The 23,734-nt window shown below is 41.8% G+C and overlaps 2 protein-coding genes across 3 annotated transcripts in view; one reads left to right on the forward strand and one right to left on the reverse strand.

The window, feature by feature from the left end:
* Positions 1-16,820, reverse strand: part of evi5b (ecotropic viral integration site 5b) — a 44,413-nt gene extending 27,593 nt beyond the window's left edge. The window contains exons 1-4 of one of the 2 annotated variants that reach the window (XM_035524209.1): positions 16,596-16,820; positions 6,809-6,953; positions 6,382-6,717; positions 4,648-4,886 (exon numbers count right to left, since the gene is read on the reverse strand). In XM_035524209.1, coding sequence (XP_035380102.1) covers positions 4,648-4,886; positions 6,382-6,636 — 494 coding nt within the window. In that variant the 5' untranslated portion in view covers positions 6,637-6,717; positions 6,809-6,953; positions 16,596-16,820. The remainder of the gene's footprint in view (positions 1-4,647; positions 4,887-6,381; positions 6,718-6,808; positions 6,954-16,595) is intronic. The other variant, XM_035524210.1, reaches the window with a different exon arrangement.
* A 2,538-nt stretch (positions 16,821-19,358) lies between these two features.
* Positions 19,359-23,379, forward strand: rpl5b (ribosomal protein L5b). The gene is made up of 8 exons (XM_027000727.1): positions 19,359-19,456; positions 19,890-19,959; positions 20,035-20,150; positions 20,485-20,619; positions 20,988-21,190; positions 21,579-21,756; positions 21,864-21,952; positions 23,227-23,379. The coding sequence occupies exons 1-8, from the start codon at positions 19,454-19,456 to the stop codon at positions 23,321-23,323; spliced, it is 891 nt and encodes a 296-aa protein (XP_026856528.1). The 5' UTR covers positions 19,359-19,453; the 3' UTR covers positions 23,324-23,379.
* Positions 23,380-23,734: the final 355 nt, after the last annotated feature.

Here is a 23,734-nt window from a genome sequence, read left to right on the forward strand (position 1 = left end):
CACACACACACACACACACAGAAACCTGATCTTGGAAAAAGCATGAAAGCCAGGCCTCTCGATTCACAGCAGGTGACATCACGACTCTGCACTTTGCGGCAGAGTCCAGTTACGGCCACATTCGGGTTGCACACAGGCGAGGGGCGGGCTTGGGCGTCTGGGGTGAATCAGGAGACGCTACCACAGTGTGAATGCTGAATGCTTGCTAGTACTTCCAGGCCATACACTCTGGGGTCATGGTAGACCTTTGGCAGGTGAATGACAGTGCCACATTTCACACTAGGTTAACAGAGGAAAGCTCTGATAAGGCAGAGCTGTCAAAGTTAATGTGATCTTATTATCTAAAAACACATCAATTCCATCCTTAATATGCTCAAGTGAAAGATTATTTTTGAGTTCCAAAGGAAGTTAAAGACATCATTTTAAAAAAAAAGACAAAATTGTCTCTTTCCTATCTTGTGAAGGACTCCATTTTACCAACTTTATCCATTTAAGTTATCTAACTAAAAGCATTTGGTGGCCTGAGCATGAGTAAGTAACGAAAAGCAACAGCTTGAACCAGTAAGAATCAAAGTAAATCTGCCTGAGCCAGAAAGAATCAAAGGGCTGATTCAAAGCCGCTGATCTATTTACTAAATTGGATATGAACTAACAACCAAACCTTTCCAAAAGCTGAAGAAATAAAGAGAGACTTTCAGTCCTGGATTGAATGGCATCAAAAACAAATGAAAGCATCATTTGGTCTAGCTTATCCAGTGAGAAGTAGTGGTCCCCATATTGACCGAAAGCGCTTCTAATAATAAAGTGAAAGCACTTCAAATCATCAAATTATATAGCTAATAATAATTAAATACTACGAACCACACTCAATATTGTCATTTAAACATGCTTTTAATTTGCATACTGTCTAAATAATATTTAAACTTATTAAATCTTGCTATTCTACTTTGCTTAAAGTCAGTACTCAGAATGATAAAGCTTGCTGTAACTAATATTAAATATTCAAAAATAAATAAATAAATAAAAATCAACAGTACTGTTTCTATGCGATTTGAAATTGCAGTTAAAATAGATCATTAATTTAGTCATCTACTCCCCGGAGTGTCCACACTACTCCTAACCCACCTGAACCACACAGTCGAGAGCCTGACATTCCCAGCACACTGCTGGACAGAACCAAAATGTGGACTCTCAGAGTTTCTCTGAGGACTGGGATGTGAGACTCCTGCATAAATCAAACTAATGATGATGTAGCTCTTAAAATATGACCATTCCTCTGAAGTATTTTTTGCAATAAAAATCTAATTTATCGTTGTCCTTAGGCTATAGAATCTGGATGCAAGTGGCTACAGTGATCTCATTACTCACAATTACAAAAAACATCACTCATAGTGAATTGCTGCTTAGGTTTCTCTGCAAGATTGGATTGTGAAATGCAAGATGTGCATAAAAATGAGCTCTCAGCTCCTCGAATGGAATTCTATCTGCTCAAGAGGAGGGAGAAGCCCAGAACACTTTCCTCTCCACAGGGCCATGACGCCATTGCGTCATTAGTGTTATGCTTCTACTTCGATACACCTTAGCAAAAAATAGAAAAATTAGATAGATAGATAGATAGATAGATAGATAGATAGATAGATAGATAGATAGATAGATAGATAGATAGATAGATAGATAGATAGATAGATAGATAGATAGATACGAAAAAAAACAAAAAACAACAACAACTTGCATTTCACTACATCCAAGTCGTCCTACATGTGACCTGGTTCCTCCTGTAATTAGAGCTGGCTCTCTGCAAATGATTCACCGCTAGTTAAACATAACTGGTGCAACTTGAGTTTTCAACCAGGCTACAAACTGGCTACAAACTAAATATCTAGAGACGAAATCAACAGATGAACTTTACTCGAACTGACCCTTCTGATCATCAGGAGAAGGGAAACACAATAAGCACTGAAGCACTAAAAGCTGTTTAGCACTGCTCCTGCTAGTTGCCAACATCATGGCTGGTCCCTTACTTGAATCCTCTTGTGGTATTGCTAAAAACAGGGCACTCTAGGCAACGTGAGACTGAGGCTGTTTTGGATCTCACCAGGTGAAGCTCATGCTGCTGTCTTCATTCCGCTATGTTCAGTGCTGAGCGAGTGCAGTGTGGACAGAGAGGCATCTAATTCATCACACAGAGTGCACGTATGTTTGTGTGAGTGAGAGGGGGTAGACAGAGACAGAGGTCCCGTAAACAGGTTGAGACAGATACGCTCTCAAACTCTCTCTCTCTCTCTCTCTCTCTCTCTCTCTTATCTACAAAGTGAAAGGACCTTCAACCTGTGTCCCAAAAGAGCTAAATGTCTTTCACATGTGCGCATGCGTTGTCTAGCAGCTGCACATTGGCACTCATGGGTAGAATCTGAGAAGTCTGTGCTACTCGCATCTACCCAGGTCTCATGGGCTCTTCTCAGATCAACCCAGATCTGAAGGGTTCTCCTCAGATCTACCCAATCCATTTGGTTCCCTCAGCCTTCACACTACTTTCAGCAGAGAGTGAGCATGAGCAGGAAGGCAGGCACTTTTTCAGCTCTGTGTGGGTGTTCTGCTCACATAAATTAATTTGGTGTAATCATCAACTCTGTGTCCCAGGATCCACTGGGCAGAACAAACTATACTACAGTCCACAACTATTTCCCACTGTACTCCATGCAGGGGAGAGTGTAGCAGTTGCGGTATAATGCGTGCCAGCAGTTAGCGCCCATTGAGGGTCGTATGTTTACTTACTCCTGTATCAGACATAGAAGGCAAACTGCTACTTCATCCACTTGTTTGCAGGTTGCTACGCAGCTACAGCTGTGACCAACACCCAAGTTCAGAGTCTTCAGTCGAGGGGGCAGAGAGCCTATGACTGTTTGACTCATCTCTGCATCAGGGAGCCCACACCTCCACCTCTTTGGTCAGTCTGACCACAACAGGGCAGCATGCAACACTTCACCAGTCTGCCCAACCACTGCTCATTAAGGACCCTGGTCATATGATGACCCGCTAAATAACCTTCAGTGCAGTTTTAGCATGTACGTTAACACACTCTTTGCTCTGATGATTGCGGAGTTCTGTTGTTTTATGGGAACAGGCCAACTTGGAGAGACAGAGCCTTAGCAACACACCATTCAGTCTCTCTCTCTCTCTCTCTCTCTCTCTCTCTCCTCTCTCTCTCTCGTCTCTCTCTCTCTCTCTCTCTCTCTCTCTCTCTCTCTCTCTCTCTCTCTCTCTCTCTCTCTCTCTCTCTCTCTCTCTCTCTCTCTCTCTCTCTCTCTCTCTCTCTCTCTCTCTCTCTCTCTCTCTCTCTCTCTCTCTCTCTCTCACCCACAAGAACAATCGCATTAGAGGAGAGCGGCTTTGCACAAGTTTGTTCTCGAGCGTTTTTCAGGGATGATATTTGCCTGTCTGCCCTAAAGCCACAGTACACCAATCTACATTCACGCTGCATTATGTGAGAAGGGAAAGCACCTGAAAGAATGAAAGTGAAGAACAAACTACCCTTTTCACAAATTCAGAGCAATATATCCTTGCTCTATTTTTTAAATGAGTAAAATAATGTTTTGATATTCATATAATACGCTGTCTTATTAGGAAGGACCATGCAGGCAAACTGGATGGCTTCTATGCAAATATCTACTACAGCACCCGCACGGCTTGTGTGCTTGTGTAAGATAGAATACATGGCAGGTGTTGTGCATTACCTCTACCGCACTTCCTGAGTTTCAATTACACAGACGCCCATACACGTCTACGTGGTTTCACACACAGATACGTCTCCTTTGCACACCCACCCACACATCCACTCTCCCACACACACACACACACACACACACACACACACGCACCCACTCCCGCACACAGACAATATTCCACTATGTCCATTTCCATGCAAACACACAAAAACTACAGTGGTTGCAAGTCTATATTAGAGAAAGCATTCAGCTCTGCTCTCTCCAGCCTATCAGCAACAATCCACTCCAGAGGCTCTACTCTGCTAACACCATGTCAGTGTTCTTGTCAGGACACTATTCTCTTAAGCATTTGCAATGAGCAGACTCCAAATTTAGACGACACTAATGGATGTGCTGCCCTACAGAACGGGCAGCCCAGGCACGAACGCAGATTTAACACTCGCCACCACTCTTACTGTCCAATTGAATGCTTATGATAGTAATGGAGGCATCACAAAGTGTTGTGTCTGCTTCCGGGAAGGATCATCAACTGCAATCATCTGAACACCAGACCACATAAAAAGTGTTTGCAAGGCTACTTCTGGAATCGATCCAAAATTCCAGATCTTGTAATTCCAATCCTGTTGTTTAGCTCATTGTAACACTGCCCATCTGCTGATGTGTGTCCAGTAAAGAGTAGTGGTTCGAATGTAATAATTTCGACAAAGTTTCGAGTTATGACTATGCAACTGGTCAATGGTAGTGGTGTTGTACAAGTACTGTTTGTACATGTATACAAATGTCAGGGACTCCTCACTGCTCAACACACTTTTTCTTCAGAACACCAAAAGCAGATAATCACCTTTAACCATGTGAGGGAAATGAATCAACTTCACAACTGTCCAATGACCAGGAAACAGGAGGCGAAGGCGGTGGCTCTCACCTGTTCTGCTCCTCCAACTTGGCCAGCAGCTCCACATCATCCGGGCTGAGCTGGGCAGATGACGGCATCGAGGGCGAGAGGCCAGGCGAGGTCAGCGAGACGGTAGACGGACCCACTGTAGTGTGCAGCGAAGAGGGCGTGGCCACTTGGCTAGCCATCTGACTGACCGTGTGCGACACCGAGTTCTTCACCCATGAAAGAGTTGAACTCAGCTTACCTGCTACTTTGTCTGTCGCCACCTGTGGAAGGTTCGGACGATCAACTCTAAAAGGTCATTTAAGTAAACAGGGATTTGAAGTTTACATTATTGGAATGTAGTAAGTGCATTACGGTCAGCTTTACAAATGTGAGCCCTGCTCAACTTTAATAAACATTACTGACAGTTTAAAGCTCAGCTAACAGACAGATGGTTCATAAAGACCTTAGTTTAAATTTACCAACTATGGATTTGTCTGTTTTCACACAGCACTATAAATTTATACGTCATAGGTGTACAATCCCGATAATCCCTTCTAGTAAAATTAAATGAAAAAAGTAGAAGATGTAATTTTGGTCAATTTACCACCTTAGCACTGCTGGAACTACCCTGTGCCCAAACATCGCAAGAGGAGCTTGTCAGCGGTATTTCACAACGGCAGTGCAAGTTAAAGGTTTCACAGGAACAGTTCTTTACTGTGTGAATAATCAAGAGGTAATGAGATATGAAAGGAGTCTCCCATCAACACAATGGAAAGCAAACCTGAGAATACTGTGGTTCTATGGCTCAAAGAGACAGGCGTTTTCATATATCGAGGGTAAAGTATCTTAGGATCTTTAGACTGACACTGCTGCAAAGGAGCAAACACTAAATCAGACTCCTTGTCTTGCCCTAGCAGCTGTATGTAAATACCCAGCTGAAAAGGCCCTTTTTTTACATCCTAAACCGAAAGAGTACAGATCAGCCCTGCTAAAAGGCAGGATATGGGGTTCTAGCAGATGTTCTGAAGAGGAAGAGCCCCTGGTCAGCAAATGAACGTCTCACTTAAGGGCTCAAATGAAACATACTCTCACATTCTTCAGGTGTAAGGGTGCAACACACAGGCAATATTTTAGCAACCCTAGTGCCGTTTACGAAGTGCTGGGTTCAAAGGATTACTTCTGGTCATGCGTGAACTTGTGATCAAAATATTTGTTAGAATCTTACATTTACTGTTCCATAAGCTTAATCAGGTTGCTTACTTAATTGTCCAACTATTCTTCACAACACAGCACACGTGATGAGAGAAAGTGAAACTCATCACGTGGTGGTCTGCAGTGTATTTCCACTTTGTAAACACTTCTGTATCTTGCTGAATAAGGAATTCATAAGAAAATCAGCTTCCATTAACTCAACGGGAAACTACAACACATTCGGGAAAACGAAGACAAAAATAAACACGAGACCATACAGCTCTTACATCAGTGTCTCTGAAGATCAGGCAAAGGGAACAATTGTACTGGCAATGTACTCTCCAGCAGACAAGAATACATCGGCAACTAGAAACTACCACTGCATCTGCTGATACACTCAGAAACAGCTCCGTTTGCATAAGCACAAAATCAGTTCAGTTGGTCTTTCAATATCTGTCACTCAGGAAATCTAATTACTCATCAAATTACTCAAAAAACGGCATATGGCAAAGCCCAAGCTGAAACTATTTTCAGAGTAGATTTTGTTTTGTTTTGTCACAAAATAAATGACAATTAAGTGCTTACCTGAAAAAGACCTTCATAAAGTGCATAAACTGATCCCACCAACAGATTTAAAGCGCAAAGTGTGAGAGTAAACAAAAACAAAAACAATTTGGATTCCTGAAAGCCTCTCGGGTTACAAATGTACAGTCTGGATTTTGGCCGTGAACCCCACAGAACATCTCCCTGTCTGAAGAGAATTTGCTCACTGATACACAGGCATTTAAGAGTCTTCCGCTCGTCACGGTTCCCTCTGGGGTCAAAGTGCTCACAGGGCATCTGCAGCCATCCTGAATGAGACAGGCATGTGCTGACGTCCTGCTGTTTTACGACTGAAGGCACACGGAGGTTGGAATTCACCTGCAAGAAGAAAACCCAGAGTGACGGCAGCGGAAGCGGCGCTACCGGTAAACCCAGGGGAAGTGTGCTGCTTCATGTCACAGTAACTTACTCATTTGCATGAGATGTTTCTGCGAATCCTGCGCAAGCTAGCTCACATTTCCGGACTTTCTGGTGGAGGCCACAACACATCACACATTGGGTTTCGTGGTTTTAAATGCTCAGAGAGAGAACAACAGTGCTCCCCAACCAAATCCCTAGAAAAAAAAAAGACTGATCTTTACGACCAGGAATTTACGACCTCTTCATGAAAATTACTGCCGAAAAAAAGTGTGAGAGAAAATGATGACAGGTAGGGCATGAAAAGCATGTTTAATAGAGAGAGTAAAGTGCAGCATGAAGAAGAAGAGAAGCAAATTAGAAGGCAAGAAAGAGCCAAAGAAAGCAAGGCTGATGTTGGCTACTCACAGTGAGCCATCGAACCAAACCAAAGCTCATCTTCAAACTCAAAATCCCAGGTACAGTATTATTGTTTAAAGGCTACAGACCAAGTCACAACAGACCCGAACCAAATCCTTTCAACCAAGGAGACTCAACAAACTAAAGCACAGAGCTATGATGTACTTTGGTAGCCTGTGAAATATAAAAACAGATAATATGTGTAATGCTTTCTGAATGTATTCCAGTAATGAAACAAGAACAGCAGGAACAAAGTAGCCAACTCAAGGCACGGGCAGTTATTCAGTATGCGTGAGGATGCCGACATATCCAAGCCACGGCCAAATTCTGTTATCGTCACGAATCCAGACTGTCGAGAGAGGCAGGATCAGGGGGCTGTTTAGCTCACAGCAGAGCAAGACAGGTGCACCAAAATTAGTCTCCATCATCAGCTCCAGCGGCGAATACCAAAAGCAATTGTTTTGGTACGGTATTGGACCGATAACACGGCAAAATAGTCGCTTTTGGTTTCAGCATCCTCATTCCCCCCCACCCACACAATATGAGTCAAAGCAGAACTCCAGTTATATCTGTGTGCTAGTTTTTGGAACTGTAGGTGGGTTGACAGCAAAACCACACTTGAATCTCTGTGAAAGGTCAGAATTTAGGAAGAGCATGATTCTAAATACTTTAACACATGCAATGCGATCAAATGAAAGTGTGTATATGACCATTTTTGTAATGAGTCATTAAAGTGTGTGGCATCAGCACGGTATAATACTTTACATGGGTGGGCCTATCCTTTTCATAACCCCTCATGTGCCTCAGTAACACAGGTGTTCCTGGTGTGATCCTCCACTGTGCATTTACACAGCTGTTGCCTATACACTCAGCAAGACACATGCAGGCAAACTCCCTTGCTGTTCTTTAGCATGATTACCTGCACAACAATTCACAGAACATGTGGCACTAAGAGTTGGGCACTAAAGATGTACAATTAAACTAAATACTTGCATATCGTGTACTTATAAGTACTGCACACCAGACTGTAGTATGCATTAGGTGTTCAACAGCAACTCAAGCATTCTGCAGTCTCACCCTGCTGGTAAGGAGACAACTGAAACAGCAATGAAAAGCGATGATAGTAAATAGCCCTTCCTGCACGAAGTACAAAAAGGTGAGTGGCCTATTATTGCACTTCTCAGAATCTTGACTGAGAACAAGTTGAAGGAATACAATACTGGAGCACTGACACTCCTGTCAACTAACCCTGGCTGACAAACAGCAACAAATGCTCTCTTAGGAGAATCAGCCATTTTGGACTGAGAGACTGCTGAGAAGTGTAACTTTTCCTCTGGCCAGTTCTTAGTTCATAATGGGCTGGCCCAAGGACTGAGAAAGGTCTAACAGACAGCTAGGGAAAGTGTGACAAATTAGCACCTTTGTCCGAATTCATTTCTTACCCTTTATCCATATGTAAGCCACTATACTTTACTGCTTACAACAGCAGCAACACAGTGACATCTACCACTCTCAAAACAGGGTCTTCCAAGTACATGTGCTTGGAAAAGCAATTTAATCATTATGGTCATGGATATTAGTGGAACACAGGAAGTGATTTGTGGGGGCTGCCAGCCACTGGTGACAAAATGGCAAGTTTATCATTGAACGGCCATGGCATCTCACAGCACAAGGCTATTTGAACAGCCATGTGGCAGAAAACTAAGAAAGCAAGCTAACTATGCTTGGGTAGAAATGGCCAGAGAGGAGAGAAATGGGTGTGTTTTTAATTTTCCCTTGTCCCGGCTGGAGGCTGGGCCAGGCAGACAGTCATGCAGCGAGAAGCACTGGCCTGTAGGAGGTCTGAAACTACAGCGATAAGCTGTGTGATGTTGTCGCTGCTTTGTTTTTCTGCAACTCACCCCGAACACGTGACTATGCAGAGCAATCAGATGCTTGACACTGAAGAGCCTGGGACTATGCTAAACCTAAACTCAATTCAAGAGAGGTCGAACTGCCATCTTGCAAATGACGCCTGTCCCTAAAAGCAAGCCAGCCTGAGCTATGTAGGGACTCTAAAGCTCCAGCCCTACAGAGAAAAACAGGAAACATACGCTGTTTTTAGTAATACACCACGAGCATGACCCTCCGGCTCCAAAAACTGTTAGAGTGCACGCTTATGCCAGAACAGACGGAATAAAATGTTCAAATTTGGATTCAGGCCTAGAGCTGGGTCCAACACAAAGGCTTGTCTGACTCAGTCAGTTACTAAGACTTGAAATAAAAATGCTCAGGATGTAGAAAGTTTTTTTTTTATTATTATTATTTATATATTGAAAATTGAAAGGTCTGTGGTGGATTTAAGAAGGAATTAGTTCACTGCTGACACAGGACACACAGGGACATCAAAGGCAGGCTCAGTGAGGAAGACTAGGATGTCCTTCTTAAGCAAAGGCTATGGAGAAATCCTGAGAGTGCTGATTCAGTCTTGCTGTAAAAACTTACCAGGTGTGGGGGCATTTCTTTTGGCTACAGTGGTAACAAACACACGGACCCACCACTACCCCCAACCCCAACCCGTTTTAGATGGGTTCTACTCCAGCTGTCCAAATAAGTCTACAGAATCCACAGCATCCAACAGATCGACACACAAACAGAATCTCAAGAGAGCAGCGTGATTCACTACTTACAACGAATTTAGTAAAATTATGTTTGGTAAGAGCATCGTAAAACTATGCTTGGTTATTTAAAAAATAGACTTTGAGAATATACATTATGAAAAAAGCCAAAGACATTACACAAGATAGCACAGAGGGAGGATATTTTGCAATATGACACTTTGCTAAATTAATCAATAGAATGTTAAGATCCCGTTACAGGGTAACAGTGCACCAGGGACAGAGCGGAGTTTCAGTTTTGAAACGTCTAACAAATTGTTTTATCAGGTCCGACAACATTTATTTTAGAACTGTGTCTGCACTTGGATATTTTTGGTTACAAAAAAAACACCACATCAATACTGTTATCATGATACAGCATCAATTATATAATTATGGTGGTACTACATGAACTAAATAAACTAATATGATAATATGGCTACATCTTCTGCTTGCTCTTCAACATTTTGAGGTGTACTCAGGTGGCATTGCTAAGCCTGTCACTGTGTACACAGATTATAAACCCTGTGAGTCCCTAAACAACATGACCAATGCCCGTGAACATGGATTATCTAAGTTTTTAAATCTGTGTCGTATACAAAAAGGGTTCTGAGAACGTTGTGGCGGACACCCTCTCTAAATGTTAGGCATGCGAGTGTGGTTTTTTTTGTAGTGGACCTCCCTTTGTTCCTAGGCAGTCCACACTTATGGGGGAGGGGTGTTATGTCTCCATGTGTGGCACCTGTAGGTGTGTAGGAATGTTGGGTATGTTTTGTTTGTGTATGTGTCTCCTCTTGGTCTCCTGCAAGTCCGTTCCGGGGTTTTTCATCCTTGTGCAATCCAGGATCCTCACCAGACCTTCAGACCGGCCGGCCTTCACGTATATAAACCCTCTCAGAAGAGGAAGTGGACAGAAAGCAGACCGAAGAAAGAAGGCTGAGGAGGAAGAAAGGCTTGGGATTGGGATAGAAAGCTAGAGACTTGGAAACATGCTCTGAGTGACTTGTATTTGTATTCTGTGTATGACCTTGTTTTCCCCCAGTTACTGTATCGTGTTTGCTTCTCCTCTTATGGTTTCTGGCCATTTTTGTACACAGTTGTATACCGTGTATCGTGCACTTGTGGAAGGGAATGGCTGCTGTCTTCTTTGGGTTTGCATTTTTCCTCTGTTTATTTTTTAGGAAGTAAGCGTATACTTGTGCTTTCTTTTGTAGGTTTAGTTTAGGCAATTTGTTTCATTTTGTAGAATGGGTTTTGTTTATTTTTTTGGCATTGGCTAATCGTGAATCCAGTTGCACATGTAATGTTGGTTTTCATATATTTAACACACTAATTTAAAGAAAAGCTCTGGTTGTTCTTGGTAATTGTGTCTTACCCTCAAATCCATTTGCTCGCCAATATTCACACGCACATTGTCATGATCACCTGCCTAGATGTGGTCATAACAGATCAATTACAGCAGCCACAGAACAATCATTAGGGATGCCTAAGAATGGTCAGGATACTTACGGAACACAATATAATTCATTTACATATTGTGATCCTCTGCGATAAGAGTAATACAACGGCCAACAGTGCAACAATTATCAAATGTGTACTAGAACTAGCTAATGTTCTTATTGTCATGGCTGAAGGCTATTGATAAGGAATGCAGACTCAAATGAGAACCAGCAAATCACAGCCTAATCACGATTGCCTGTAGTGAGTATTCTGACCAACATAAGGTTCCATTTAGTGTCCTTAAAGAGGTTTTTATTAGTAAAGGCATACAAATAAATTTACCATAGCCTAATTTTGCTCAAATCAAAATAATGTCAGCCTATTATTTACCATTCCAATAGACATATTCACCAATGTTTTGTTAATATATTACAAGACCTAGTGCAATTAGATTATGCAGAAATTTATTCGGAATATATTTAGTCTGTTTCATGGAGCACCAGTTCTGTCCAGCAACACAATATGATGTAGCAATGTGTATACTACTGTTGCTTAAATGTGATCAGAACCCTCATCCGAGGTGAAGTTAACCTAGTGGGAGTCATCATTCTTTAGTCTCTGTACCCTCGATGCGTCACACTTGCTTTAGCTGCCTGTTAGAACAAAAGACAACGATCTGTCATTACCACAGGGAACCGAACAGCCCAGCACGTGCCAGGACATGGGGCTTAATGTGAGGACTGTGTGAGGCAATGGAGGAGACACAGACCGCAGCTCCATCAACCTCCACCTTTACCCTCGGTCGGCTTCCTTCCCTCTTTACGCCGCTCTAACACAGAGGTTCCTTCACTTCCTCAATCCTCTCTGCTGTATCACTCTTTTGCTGGGCTAAACCCACTCAGTGTAAGCATGCACTAACACAGTAAGAAGATTTTCTCCTACACTGACGCGTTTTCCCCTCAGAGGCCCAGATGGCCTCCTCCCTGATTGTGTGTGGTGGAGCTTCTGATTTACAACTGCGCTCTTTGTTACAGACTGACTGGGTTCACCACTACTGTGCTAACAGTGTTCTTCGTCTGGTTTTGCTGCATGTAGAAGGGACTTCCCGCACAGGTGGTGTCTTATCCAGAAACCTCAGACGGCAGTACAAGGCACAAATTCAGAGAGTGGTGTGATAACTGCCCTCTTCATTTATTTAAGATGGAGGCAGCGAGACTGCCGGAATACTAAATGAAGGTGCACTGTGAATTATAAAGCCCCTTCTAATGAAAGGCCCAGCACAACACCAGAAGAGAGTAATCAGCAATGTGAGAGCAGCCAAGGCCTTTACTGCGTTTAAAGGAGCCAAGCGTGGCAACGGGGCTCCAACTCAAAGCTACGGAAAATGAGTTCTTATGCCATTCACATTTAACTGACATGCAAATAGGGATGGGTACCAAAATTCAGTACCAATATGGCCCCGGTTCCTATATAATGGCTATGTACCGAACTGAATCACAAAGTAAATTGCGGAGGCTCATTTCTATGGAAATAAAAGTATAGTTTGGTGAAAAAAATCTAATTTCCATTATTTTTAATTTACCCCAGACACAACCAATCGGCCAAGACATGTTTGGAGTCCCAATTTTGCTTCTTTAGTTTACATATAAATTTTTTTTAAAAACCAACACAAACACTGGAAGTCAACAGCTACAATAATAGTAAGCTACATGTTCACAGATTTGGTCTCAAACCACAACCATGTCGCTGTCCGTAGTCGTGATGGTTTTCATTCACTTTTATACTTCATAGTGAGTTATTCTGCATTCTAAAACATATCCACTAGTCAGTGAGACCTTTGTTAAGACCCGAATGTGTTTTTTGAGCAGGTTGAGAGAAGTTTGGCCATTTGACCATGTCTGGGGTAAGTGGAAAATCATGTAAATGTGATTTTTCATTTATGTCCTCCTTTAGCCAATTGCCTGACCTTTCAATTGAAATTTTTGCACTCAGGTACTGAAAAATGGACGCTACAGAGACCAGAAACCTTGCCAGAGCTGGTGTATGAGGAGGCAGGCCACTTCCTCTTTCTTCTCTTATATCAGAAATGACTGCAAAATGCCAGAGGGCAACTGTGAGACTCCGCAGTGAAATGGGTGTGAGCGGAGCTAAACGTGTAGTAAAGGAAAAACGAAAATAGTTTCTCACGACTTGGCCAGTATCTTCCTCTAATTTTGAAAAGCAGACATATGTATTACACTAAGAATAGCAAAGAAAACTTACCTGTATATTTATTTCTTTTCTTTACAGCAAACAGTACAGTTTTGAGCAGCGGGATGCTAGGATTTCTGCTACTCCAGCATCAGCTCCTCAGCCAGTCAGCCCTCAGTAGCAGAAACGCTAGCATCCTAGTGCCCAAGACCTGTTTGTGGCCAAGTGGTCAGAAACTACTTTAAATTTAGCTCAGTTCACCCCCAGTAATTTTGGCCTCTCTCCCGGGCGCCTTTAGTGTCTGACGAGAAGACATTACATAGTGGCAGTGCTCTAGAAATTCTCTGGCATTACTACAAGTCATGTTGCCATCGATAGTCAACATCACACTTGCTCTGATGGCAGCAGGTGCCTATCGTTAAGTAGCAGCTTGTATCTTAAGCATGGTCAAAATGCCTAAAGCCAAATAGTCTAAAGTTTGGATGTATTTCACCAAAAAGGATTCCAATACCAGGATGTTTAAAGGGGTAATAAATCATTTTTACCACCAAAAAGTAGCAAACAATATTTGAGTGATTTGTATTTGTACATTTTTTCTGCAGTGTAGCTCATGAGATGAAGAATCAAATTGTTTTTTTAATCCTCAAATGAACCAGTTTATAAACAGAGTGGGATCCTCACATGGAGGTAGCCATGATTAAAATAGAATATCTTAAACATAGTGTTCTGTATGTGTCAGTATAATGGATGTTTCATAAGCATCTTTGGAATAAACATGACTTATGGCTCCTTTAAAACCCACTGCACGTAAAGGGAAAATATATAAAATGTAATGATTTAGGGTTCAAATTCAATTTAAGTTAAGCTTCAACACAGAGGATGCACTTGAAAGCAGATGGATGCACAGCATTCAGCAGCTTGTGTTACCCAGTGCCAAGCACATCAGCAAGCCATGTGGGCATCCCTGGCCCAGACGATGGGGAAACAGTTGTACATTGCGTATATATTGTTCAGTCTGTTTATCTTGATCATTTTACATCTCATCCTCTCTGCCAACTTGTTTCGATGGTAAAGTGCATCTGCCACCCAGTCGATAGGCTACTTCCTGGCACAAATGAATATCCCTTCACATTTCACTTTGACATAGTAAGGTGCCATGCAAAAGAATTAACAGAGCAAAAAGCATACTCTTGTAACTTGAAACATTGCAGATGGCAAAAGTGAGTGAGAGAGTGTGCCACCAAGAGTGAGAGAGGGAGACAGTGAAAGTTATCACGAAGATTCTGATAAGAGAGAGCAAGAGAGTGAGAGTGAGTTAGAGAAAAACACATTGCAAGGTAGTGCACAAGGAGAGAATTTCAATAAGGTTAGCCAGCAGAAAAAGCATGCACGTGTGCGTGCGTGCGCGCGCGCGCACACACACACACACACACACACACACACACACACACACACAGCATGCAATCAAGAATAGGTGTGAAAAAGGAGAGAAAGAGAGAAAAACAGGGAGACCCAGAGAGAGAAAAACACTTCTGATTTGTCTGAGGCCCCTAAGAGCAAACTAAATTAACATATCAAACAAGGATTTCTTAATGTAGTGCAACAAATAATATGAGTTGATCAGCAAGGGAGCACATTTCACGTTCACCCACCCATGATAAACAGTCTATATTTTCTATTATGTGAAGATGCAGATAAATTATTCCAAGTATTGCTGTTACTTCAGAAAAGAAAATGAGAAGAGTAGATACATTTCTATAAACAAGAGACTTTTAAACAAATTGGCCACTTTCCATTTAAGATACCTCCAGCTTGTGGAGAGTTTAGCTTCATGACTTGCCAGAACTATTTGACTGGACAAGTACAGACAAGCTCTTTCATGTAGTGACTAACAGAAATTGCTCTTAAGTTCCAAGTTCTTCACCTTCACACCAAATTGTTTCATGATGTCTAGACATCAGACAGCAGCTGAAAGTGACACTATATATACACACACACACACACTCAAGATCAATGTTAAGAAACCCTGCCACACAACTAGCAGGGTTTCTCTGGAAAACCAAGAAAACACATTTTCTTTCTAGTCAACACATGACACCTATGCACATACCTTAAAGCAAACCCCATTATTCGACAACACTTTTTGAACTCTGAAAGCTAGATAGACACTTGTGCTTGGGCCTAGAACTCAGACAGATGGGCTGAACACTAAGGAGGAGATCAGAGGTGGTCCGGTTTAACCACATCAGAACTTAATAGGACAAAAATCCAGCTGTGGACGATGCAGGGTAAGAAATTAAAGGTCTGACCCTTTTTTTCAGGAACCTCCTGAAAGTCTAACGGTTCCAACATTTTGTAGGTGTTGATCCTGTTGATCTGATTTTGCCCCAGCATCCTAATGAAGAGTATAACGCAAGGCTACCACTTATCTAGAAAGCTAAGACCGAAGCACTACACAAGCCGGCACTAAACTTGCACTTTAAGGAATGCTATGATTAACTTTGGAGACGCATGGTAGCAGCGGAGAGCAATCGCAATCATGACCCTTTATCAATGCCAGCATTGTACTGCTTACAACTGCAGGACGTCTGCAACGACACCGGAAAAAAAGAAAAACTGAACAGGATGAAGTATTTCATGCCATTGCAAACGACCGATCACCGGCTGCGCCAACGAACCAATATGTACAAACAAACAAATTAAGATTGTGCTCTTGACCGCACAGGACATTTGACAATTTGCATTGTCAGTTTGTTTGCATAGAGGACTGTTAGCAAAATGCATGACCAGAACTGCTTAAATTAAATGGGCTCCATCAGTTAACTTGGTAGATCTCTCCTGCATGTATGCGCACCACCACTAGGATTAGGATAGTTATCCTGCGTCCTACAAACCAACCACAGATACACAGGGGTGGTTTTTACAAATTAAACCCAAGTTTTCTGCGCACAAACCAGTACGATGACAGGCGATTACTACACAAACGAGCGAAACGGTGCACCCAGTCCAAAAGAACTTGGTGGGCGAGTTTAAAACCAACTATCGCTACCTAAAACAGACGTGCATGCCCCATGAATTACACCCCCCCCCTCCCCCTCTGAACTACAACAGCACATCGCCATCAGCGAGCCAACTGTGTTACCAAAAAAGAGAAAACATCTCCAGCAGTTTTACCTTGGAAGCTTTTTTTCAGTGCCGGGATTTAGTTAAACGTTAACTTTCCATGGAGCGGAGTACAGCTGCATTATCGTCCCGAACAGGTCTTGCGGGGGTCACGCAACGCCAATTTTTTTTACACTGGGCAGGATTTCAACAAGCGCGACAGTCCGATCCATCGAGCTCAAGCAAGCTTGCTAGGCAGTAAGGATCGGAGCGCACAGGCTGCCGGAGATCCAGCTTCTCACGCCAACAAATGGGCCATGCCGACGTCAGTCCGCTGGCGCAAACGGAGCATGCGTACCCTTTCTTTTACATGCAAGAGAAATACTGCCATCTGCGGTGCGTTTACTTCCAGGATTTTGCAAAGAATCTGACTTCCAGTGCAGAGGTCAGCCGGACAGCCGCGACCCTTCCAGTGGCTGACACGTTTGCTTTAGGTCTAGGTGCGATGCAACCTCATGGCCCAGGCTTGGAGCTCACTCACTCACCTTTAACAGGCTGTGTGAGGGTGTTGGTTTGTATTAACGGCATTGTGTCCTTGTTTGCTAGAGGTAGGTGGTTTACATGAAGTGCATGACAGTGAATCAACTGGATAATTTAGCCTCTAAGGCAGTCATCTGGTAAGTAAATCAGTAAAAATGTACTTCCAGTCTCCTAGGATTTTGACTTTAGCTATCTGGACACCTGAGAAATATAGCTAACCCAAGCAGATATGAGGTTGACTTTAATAAAGATCTGTAAAAAAAATTGATTCAGGACTACTTTAAACTGTACCAGCTACTTGAATGCAGTTTTGAATCACTCATGAAATGCATTATTCTTATTTTTCCTGGAATAAAGTTAATCTTCACTCCACACTGTGCCATAATAAAAATTAAAATATTGTACTGACCATTTAAAATGTAGTAGACAATGTTACTGAATGTAGACTCATGCCATTCACAGCATAATGCAATGGATAATGGAATCAAAGAGGCCTACTAGCTAAGATGACAGATACGCTTCAGAAGAGACCATATACAGTGAAACAGGATTTTATATCTTTAAAAGGGTTCAGGCTATAATTTATTTTTAATGTAAGACTAGCCTAAGACATTTCACCTCCAAACAATTTACTGGCCTAATATGTATGCCCCTATGCCATACATACTTGATTTTTAAAAATACATTTATTATTTAAAACAATCGATATGAAAAAGTCAACGAAGGTATAGGTGAACTAGAAGAAAGAAGTGAGATGTTGACAGAGAACGCATGTGGCTCCCACATCAGTGCTGACAGAGAGAACTTCAATGTTACTCTACGTAGCATTAGCCTATGGTACAACACTCCTACCCATATCATCATGTATCGAGTACTATTACAACGATGTTTGTAATTTTCTGTATTGTGAATTCAAGAAGACAGATGACTATTTAAAAGCATATTGTCCAATCACTCAAATATATTGAATTGTAGTTTTTTACATAGTATACATAAATGAACAGTGTAGTCTGTCCCCATCTTTATGGAATAAGACATTAAATTTAGTAATACAAGTATGTAACATCAAAGCAATGAATTAAATGGTGAGGTCATAATGCTACATTCATAATATCTGAAAATAAATAAATCAAATAATGCTTCAGGTTAGTCATGAGACTCAGTGTTTTATCCCTGTAATAACTCTGAACTCAGGTTCCTGTTATCAAGTCCCTGAATTAAGTTCATTCTTTATTTTTAAGACAATTTTTTAACAAAAAAAATTAACTTACCATTAGATGGGGAGCATTCCTTTATATATGACACCTCTAAACGAGGTTAGTAATTAAACTGAAAGTTGTGATTCACTTATGGCGACACAACCAACCAACTTTTCAAGTTTTTCATGGAAGTGCTGACGTTAACTTTACGGCTATAGTGCTGAACACACCTTCCCTTTTCAAAGAATCACTGACGTTGTCATTGTCTGACTGAGATTTAGTTTGCGTGGCTGCTATTTCAAGCTTAGATAGTACTGAAGAGGAAGATGTTTTCCTGAGATTAGTTGCTTATTAGGCTATAGGCTAGGATGTGTAACCATAATAAGAAAGAAAGAAAAAAGAAAGGATAGAATATAATTTCCCTTGAATATTTTAGATAAAAACATATGTATGAGATCTCAGTTCATTATTATTGTTCAGGTTTGACCTTATGTACAAATGCAGGTCAGTCTGTAACTTCACAGTCAAAAAGTTTTTACCTGACAACATTTTGTGCCCTGCAATCTACTACAAAATCTCAGAAAAAGTGAGTAATCATAAACTGGCAAAATGAAAATGGTGTTAAAACTCTTAGTTGTGGGTAATCCACAACCTGTCTCTTATTTTCCATGTTTCTCTCGCTCTCTCATATTCACACACTAACACACTGGGACAGTACACTATACTTATAAATAATCAGATGTTGAAGTAAAAGTTAGGTCTTAAGTTAAAATTTTCTTAACATTAAGTACACTGAAATATGACTTTACCCCCACAAACAATCTTAAACCTGACCCTAACCTTAACATTATGGCACAAAAATAAAACGTTATTCTAATAATAATAATTTGACTTGCTTAATGATAACGTGGCTCATTAAAATTTAAATTAAAATGTCGCGTTTCTTACAAGCAAATGGTTCACGCATGTTTCCGTTTCCCTTTTACCCATAGATGGAGGTGGTAATTCTTCCTCCGAGCCAGTAGGTGGCAATGTAGTTTTCTCGGATCTTCGTAATTCTTCACCGCCATGGCCTCTGCGACCGTATTTACCGGACATGCGCACATCAGTCTTTCTTTTTCCAGTGCAGCGGAGTCAAACTCCCAACTTTTGACTCCTGGCTCCGGCTCCGGAGACTGAAAAGTTTGCAATATGGTCAGTAGAGCGCCTCAATACGATCCTTGTTTGTTGCGTAGGGTGTTATTTGCTTCACCCGTGCATCGGCCTAAATTAGACGATGTCAAAAACATAAGGATGATGTTAGATTGTCCCGCAGTGCAAGGGTCCCCGGTATCTCTCCAAACGTGGCCTAATGGCTCCTAACGTGGTGAACGTAGAAACTTGGTTATATTTGACTGACTGCCCAATGTTATAGAACTTACCGTCGTACTGTCCAAATGTGAGCAAGCACGTGGGTTGCATGCCCAAACCAGCACGAATTTGTTTAGGTACATAAATGCTATGACTGGTGGTTCCATAGCCTTATCCCATGCGAGCGAGTCGACTTTGTTTTTAGCCTGATTGTCAAAGCTCCCTGGAGCTGTTCCCCCTCTGCTGTGATGAGGGCTAATGATTTGTGTTGTCGCAGGGATTTGTAAAAGTAGTGAAGAACAAAGCCTACTTCAAGAGGTACCAGGTGAAGTTCAGGAGGAGGAGAGGTAAGGGCTTACATGACTTTTAACCGCAGCAGTTCACCGTGTTCATGCTGTCTAAGTCGTCTCGCCCCGTTTCAGAGGGAAAGACTGACTACTTTGCCCGAAAACGCCTGGTTGTACAAGACAAGAACAAGTACAACACGCCCAAGTACCGGATGATCGTTCGCTTCTCCAACCGAGATATCATCTGTCAGGTGAGTGTGTTGGCTGGCTATAACGACTTCAGAGCAGAGTTTACTGTTACAGATATGCAGAAATTGTTTTATAAAGAATATGTGTGTGTGTGTGTGTGTGCGCTTTGCTGTAAGCCAGTGGAGAAGGGCAGAGATGTTGGGACCTTTTAGTGTATAGATTGTTCGTTGGTATTTTTATGTTTTTTAAACTATCGGTTCATTGCAGTGTGTAATGGGCAGCACAGACCGATGCTGTGCATTCCTACATGTTGCGGTTTTGGTTTGGTTTTAGTTTAGCAGGAGTGCATCCCTTTAGCTTAAGTATGCTAAGATGTAGTGTGATGTTTTGTTCCAGATTGCCTATGCCAAGATTGAGGGAGACATGATCGTGTGTGCGGCATACTCCCACGAGCTCCCAAAGTACGGCGTGTCTGTGGGCCTGACTAACTACGCAGCGGCTTACTGCACTGGACTGCTCCTGGCCCGCAGGGTAAGTATGGTGGATTTCTGCTGCAGTCTTTTCTGCACATTGTAGATGGGTTGTCAGTGGCCTTTTATTTGTTTGTTTATTTAAAAACAAATAACAACAAATGCCACAACTAACCTAGTCCTGGAGTCATGTCACAATTTTAGGGATTTTCTCAGTTTTAAACAATGGTAATTATCAAGCTCTTGGATGTCAATCAGGTGTCCTGTAGTAAGAGAGTACACTTAACTCTGCACCACAGTTTCTTTTCATAACTGAAGTTCTAAGCAGTTTACTTTGTGTTTTTAAAAGTCTAGAAAATTTGGGCTTGGAAATGATCTCTTTTAAAATAACTAACCTCGCTGGATCTTTGTTTTTTTTTCTTTTAAAAGCTGTTGAACAAATTTGGCCTGGATAAGGTGTATGAGGGCCAGGTGGAGGTCACTGGAGAGGAGTTCAATGTGGAGAGCATCGATGGACAGCCTGGAGCTTTTACTTGTTACCTAGATGCTGGACTCGCCAGAACCACAACTGGCAACAAAGTGTTTGGAGCCCTGAAGGGGGCTGTAGATGGAGGTCTGTCCATCCCCCACAGGTACGCTATCTCGTGCGTTTGGTGTTCTGATGTTTAACTTCTGGTGGCCAGAAGGTAATACCAATAGTTGACTGCTGCTTGATGATGATGCCTTTTCAGACTGAGCAAATTGTAGTTGGTCCTTCATTTGCATGGTTGATGTGGCAACGTTTCAAGACGGGGCTGAAAGCAGCTTGAATATTCTCTCGTGAGATAATGGAGGGAGAGATGTATATAATATTTCTGTACTTGAACACTGTTTTAGCCAAACATTTGTAGCAGTAAATGACAAACATATTCACATTTCAGTGGCTCTTAGAGCTTAAACAATAGCTGTAGCTTTTGTAAGCAGTGTGTGTTTGAAATCTGTTCGCAAGGGTCCGGCAGCATTTATTTCCTCTCTTCCCAGCACCAAACGGTTCCCCGGTTACGATGGCGAAAGCAAGGAGTTCAATGCCGAGGTCCACCGCAAGCACATTCTGGGCCTGAACGTGTCGGAGTACATGGGCCTGCTGATGGAAGAGGACGAGGAGGCCTACAAGAAACAGTTCTCTCGCTTCATCAAGAACGGCGTCACCCCCGACAGCGTAAGCACTGGGAGGAGATGCAATATTAGTTTGTCACTTCATAAAACTTTGCTGTGTGGATGTTTGAATGCCTTGGAAGTGCTTTTAAACCCACCAAATCCCTTCAGATGGAGGAAATGTACAAGAAGGCGCACGCAGCCATTAGAGAGAACCCGGTTCATGAAAAGAAGCCCAAGAAGGAGGTGAAGAAGAAGAGGTGTGTACAGCCTTCTTTTCCCTGATTCTTTGGTGAAATGTGGCTAACTACAGTGTGGGAGTGAACTATATTGACTCTTGGAGAATTGAGAATTTGAGAAAAGAGTTTGCCAGTGTTTCAGGTCAGGATCATGGGAACTTTTGGAGAATGAATGCTATGTATTAGTTTATAGGTGTCCAGTACAATGTTCAAACTTGTTCTAGTAACTGAAAATAAGAGACAGTTTCAGTATATTCATTGTGTGGGTAGAAAGTTATTTTACTGGGACAGCATTCAGTGACATGTTACAGAACCATATGGGGAAAGAAGTCTACTAAAACAAGTTGCAGATTCCTGTTAACCTCACTTCGTTGTCACTTCATTAGCTAACTTCGTGTGGGGAATTTCAGACTATATTTTGTCTAATTAACAATATGCAGGTGAGGCTGACTTCCACTGTGCATCTGCTTGACAGTGAAAGTCTGATTTAAACATAAGTGTGTTATATATATTGGCAAGAGGATTTTATCATTTTGGGTGCCTAAATGTCTGCTCTTGGAAGCTCACCAACTATATTAAGATGAAATTGTGCTTTTAAGTAGTTCCTGCTGGCTATCTCCCTATGTATTTTCAAATATAGTTTTATTAAGTATTTATGATTCTCCCCCCCCTTCCCCTCAACATAGTTGAAAGCGTGTCTGGTGTCCAAATTTTGCTGCTTTGGTTTTGTACTAGTACTGTGAAGCAGATGCTGTTAACAGGAGAAATGTCTAGCAGTCACTTAGCATGGTGCAAACTGCCTCATGTGCCTCAAACACATTTGATATGGCCACTGTATGAGAACTTTGAAAATGGACAAAAGTATATTTTGTAACAGTAGCAGCCAGTTTGAACCCAATATCGTTTTGAGTTGATAAGAAATTGACATTTTTTTAATGTTTTAAAGAAAGCTGTTCTGTGCAAACTATTACATAGCCAAACAATTTGAGGCAAATTCAGTTTTAGCATGCAGTCTGGTGGGCATCAGATTCCCTTGTTAACTCTATTGGATTCATGGTTCCTGTGCAAAACTCAACAAAGGAAACTGATACCATACATATGCAATTGTGCAATGTGAATGTTTTTATTTTACACTAAACTTCCTTTAGTGTTTCAAAGGAAGTATTTGGTTCATTGCCATAAGCCTGGTAGTCCAAGGGGCTAGTCCAAGACTGTGAAAGCCTGAACTAAGGGATTAATGCATAGCCTTGGTAAGTCATGGTAAAACCTACTCCTGGTGCGTTTCCTGTTTGCAGATGGAACCGTGCCAAGCTCACTCTGGGCCAGAGGAAAGACCGAGTTGCTCAGAAGAAAGCCAGCTTCCTCAGAGCACAGGCTGCGGAAGAGGACTAAAGTGCAGTCTTCTGCCTCCCATGATTGTGCAAAGTTTTGTTCAAATAAATCTATTACAAAAAGCTTTGGAGCATGTTGTACATTTGTGCTGCATTACTTTTTAAAATGTTTTTTTTATACTTTTTGCAAAAATATTTACACTTGAATTCCACATTAAAGTTGTCATAGAAAACTTAGATTTTGAGTTGGGGTACTGGTCAAAAAGATTATGTATTCTCTCCATATGGGCACTAAAGTTGTAGTCTAAACATTCTCATAGGAAAATGGATTTTTAATTGGCAGATGTACATGAAGGAAATGGTCATTTCAGACGGCCATAAATTGGTGAATACAAGTTCAGAACTGATCAGGCTAACGGAAACGTGATATCAGTTCTGTTCCACTAATGTTTCCATTATGAGGCCAAACAAT

Source organism: Electrophorus electricus, chromosome 3, assembly GCF_013358815.1.
Source record: "Electrophorus electricus isolate fEleEle1 chromosome 3, fEleEle1.pri, whole genome shotgun sequence".
Classification (NCBI taxonomy): Eukaryota; Metazoa; Chordata; class Actinopteri; order Gymnotiformes; family Gymnotidae; genus Electrophorus; species Electrophorus electricus.

Coding starts and splice junctions, on each gene's coding strand:
- rpl5b (XM_027000727.1), top strand. Junction 21,191..21,578: donor GGTCTGTCCATCCCCCACAG/GTACGCTATCTC, acceptor CTCTCTTCCCAG/CACCAAACGGTTCCCCGGTT. Junction 21,757..21,863: donor ACGGCGTCACCCCCGACAGC/GTAAGCACTGGG, acceptor AAATCCCTTCAG/ATGGAGGAAATGTACAAGAA.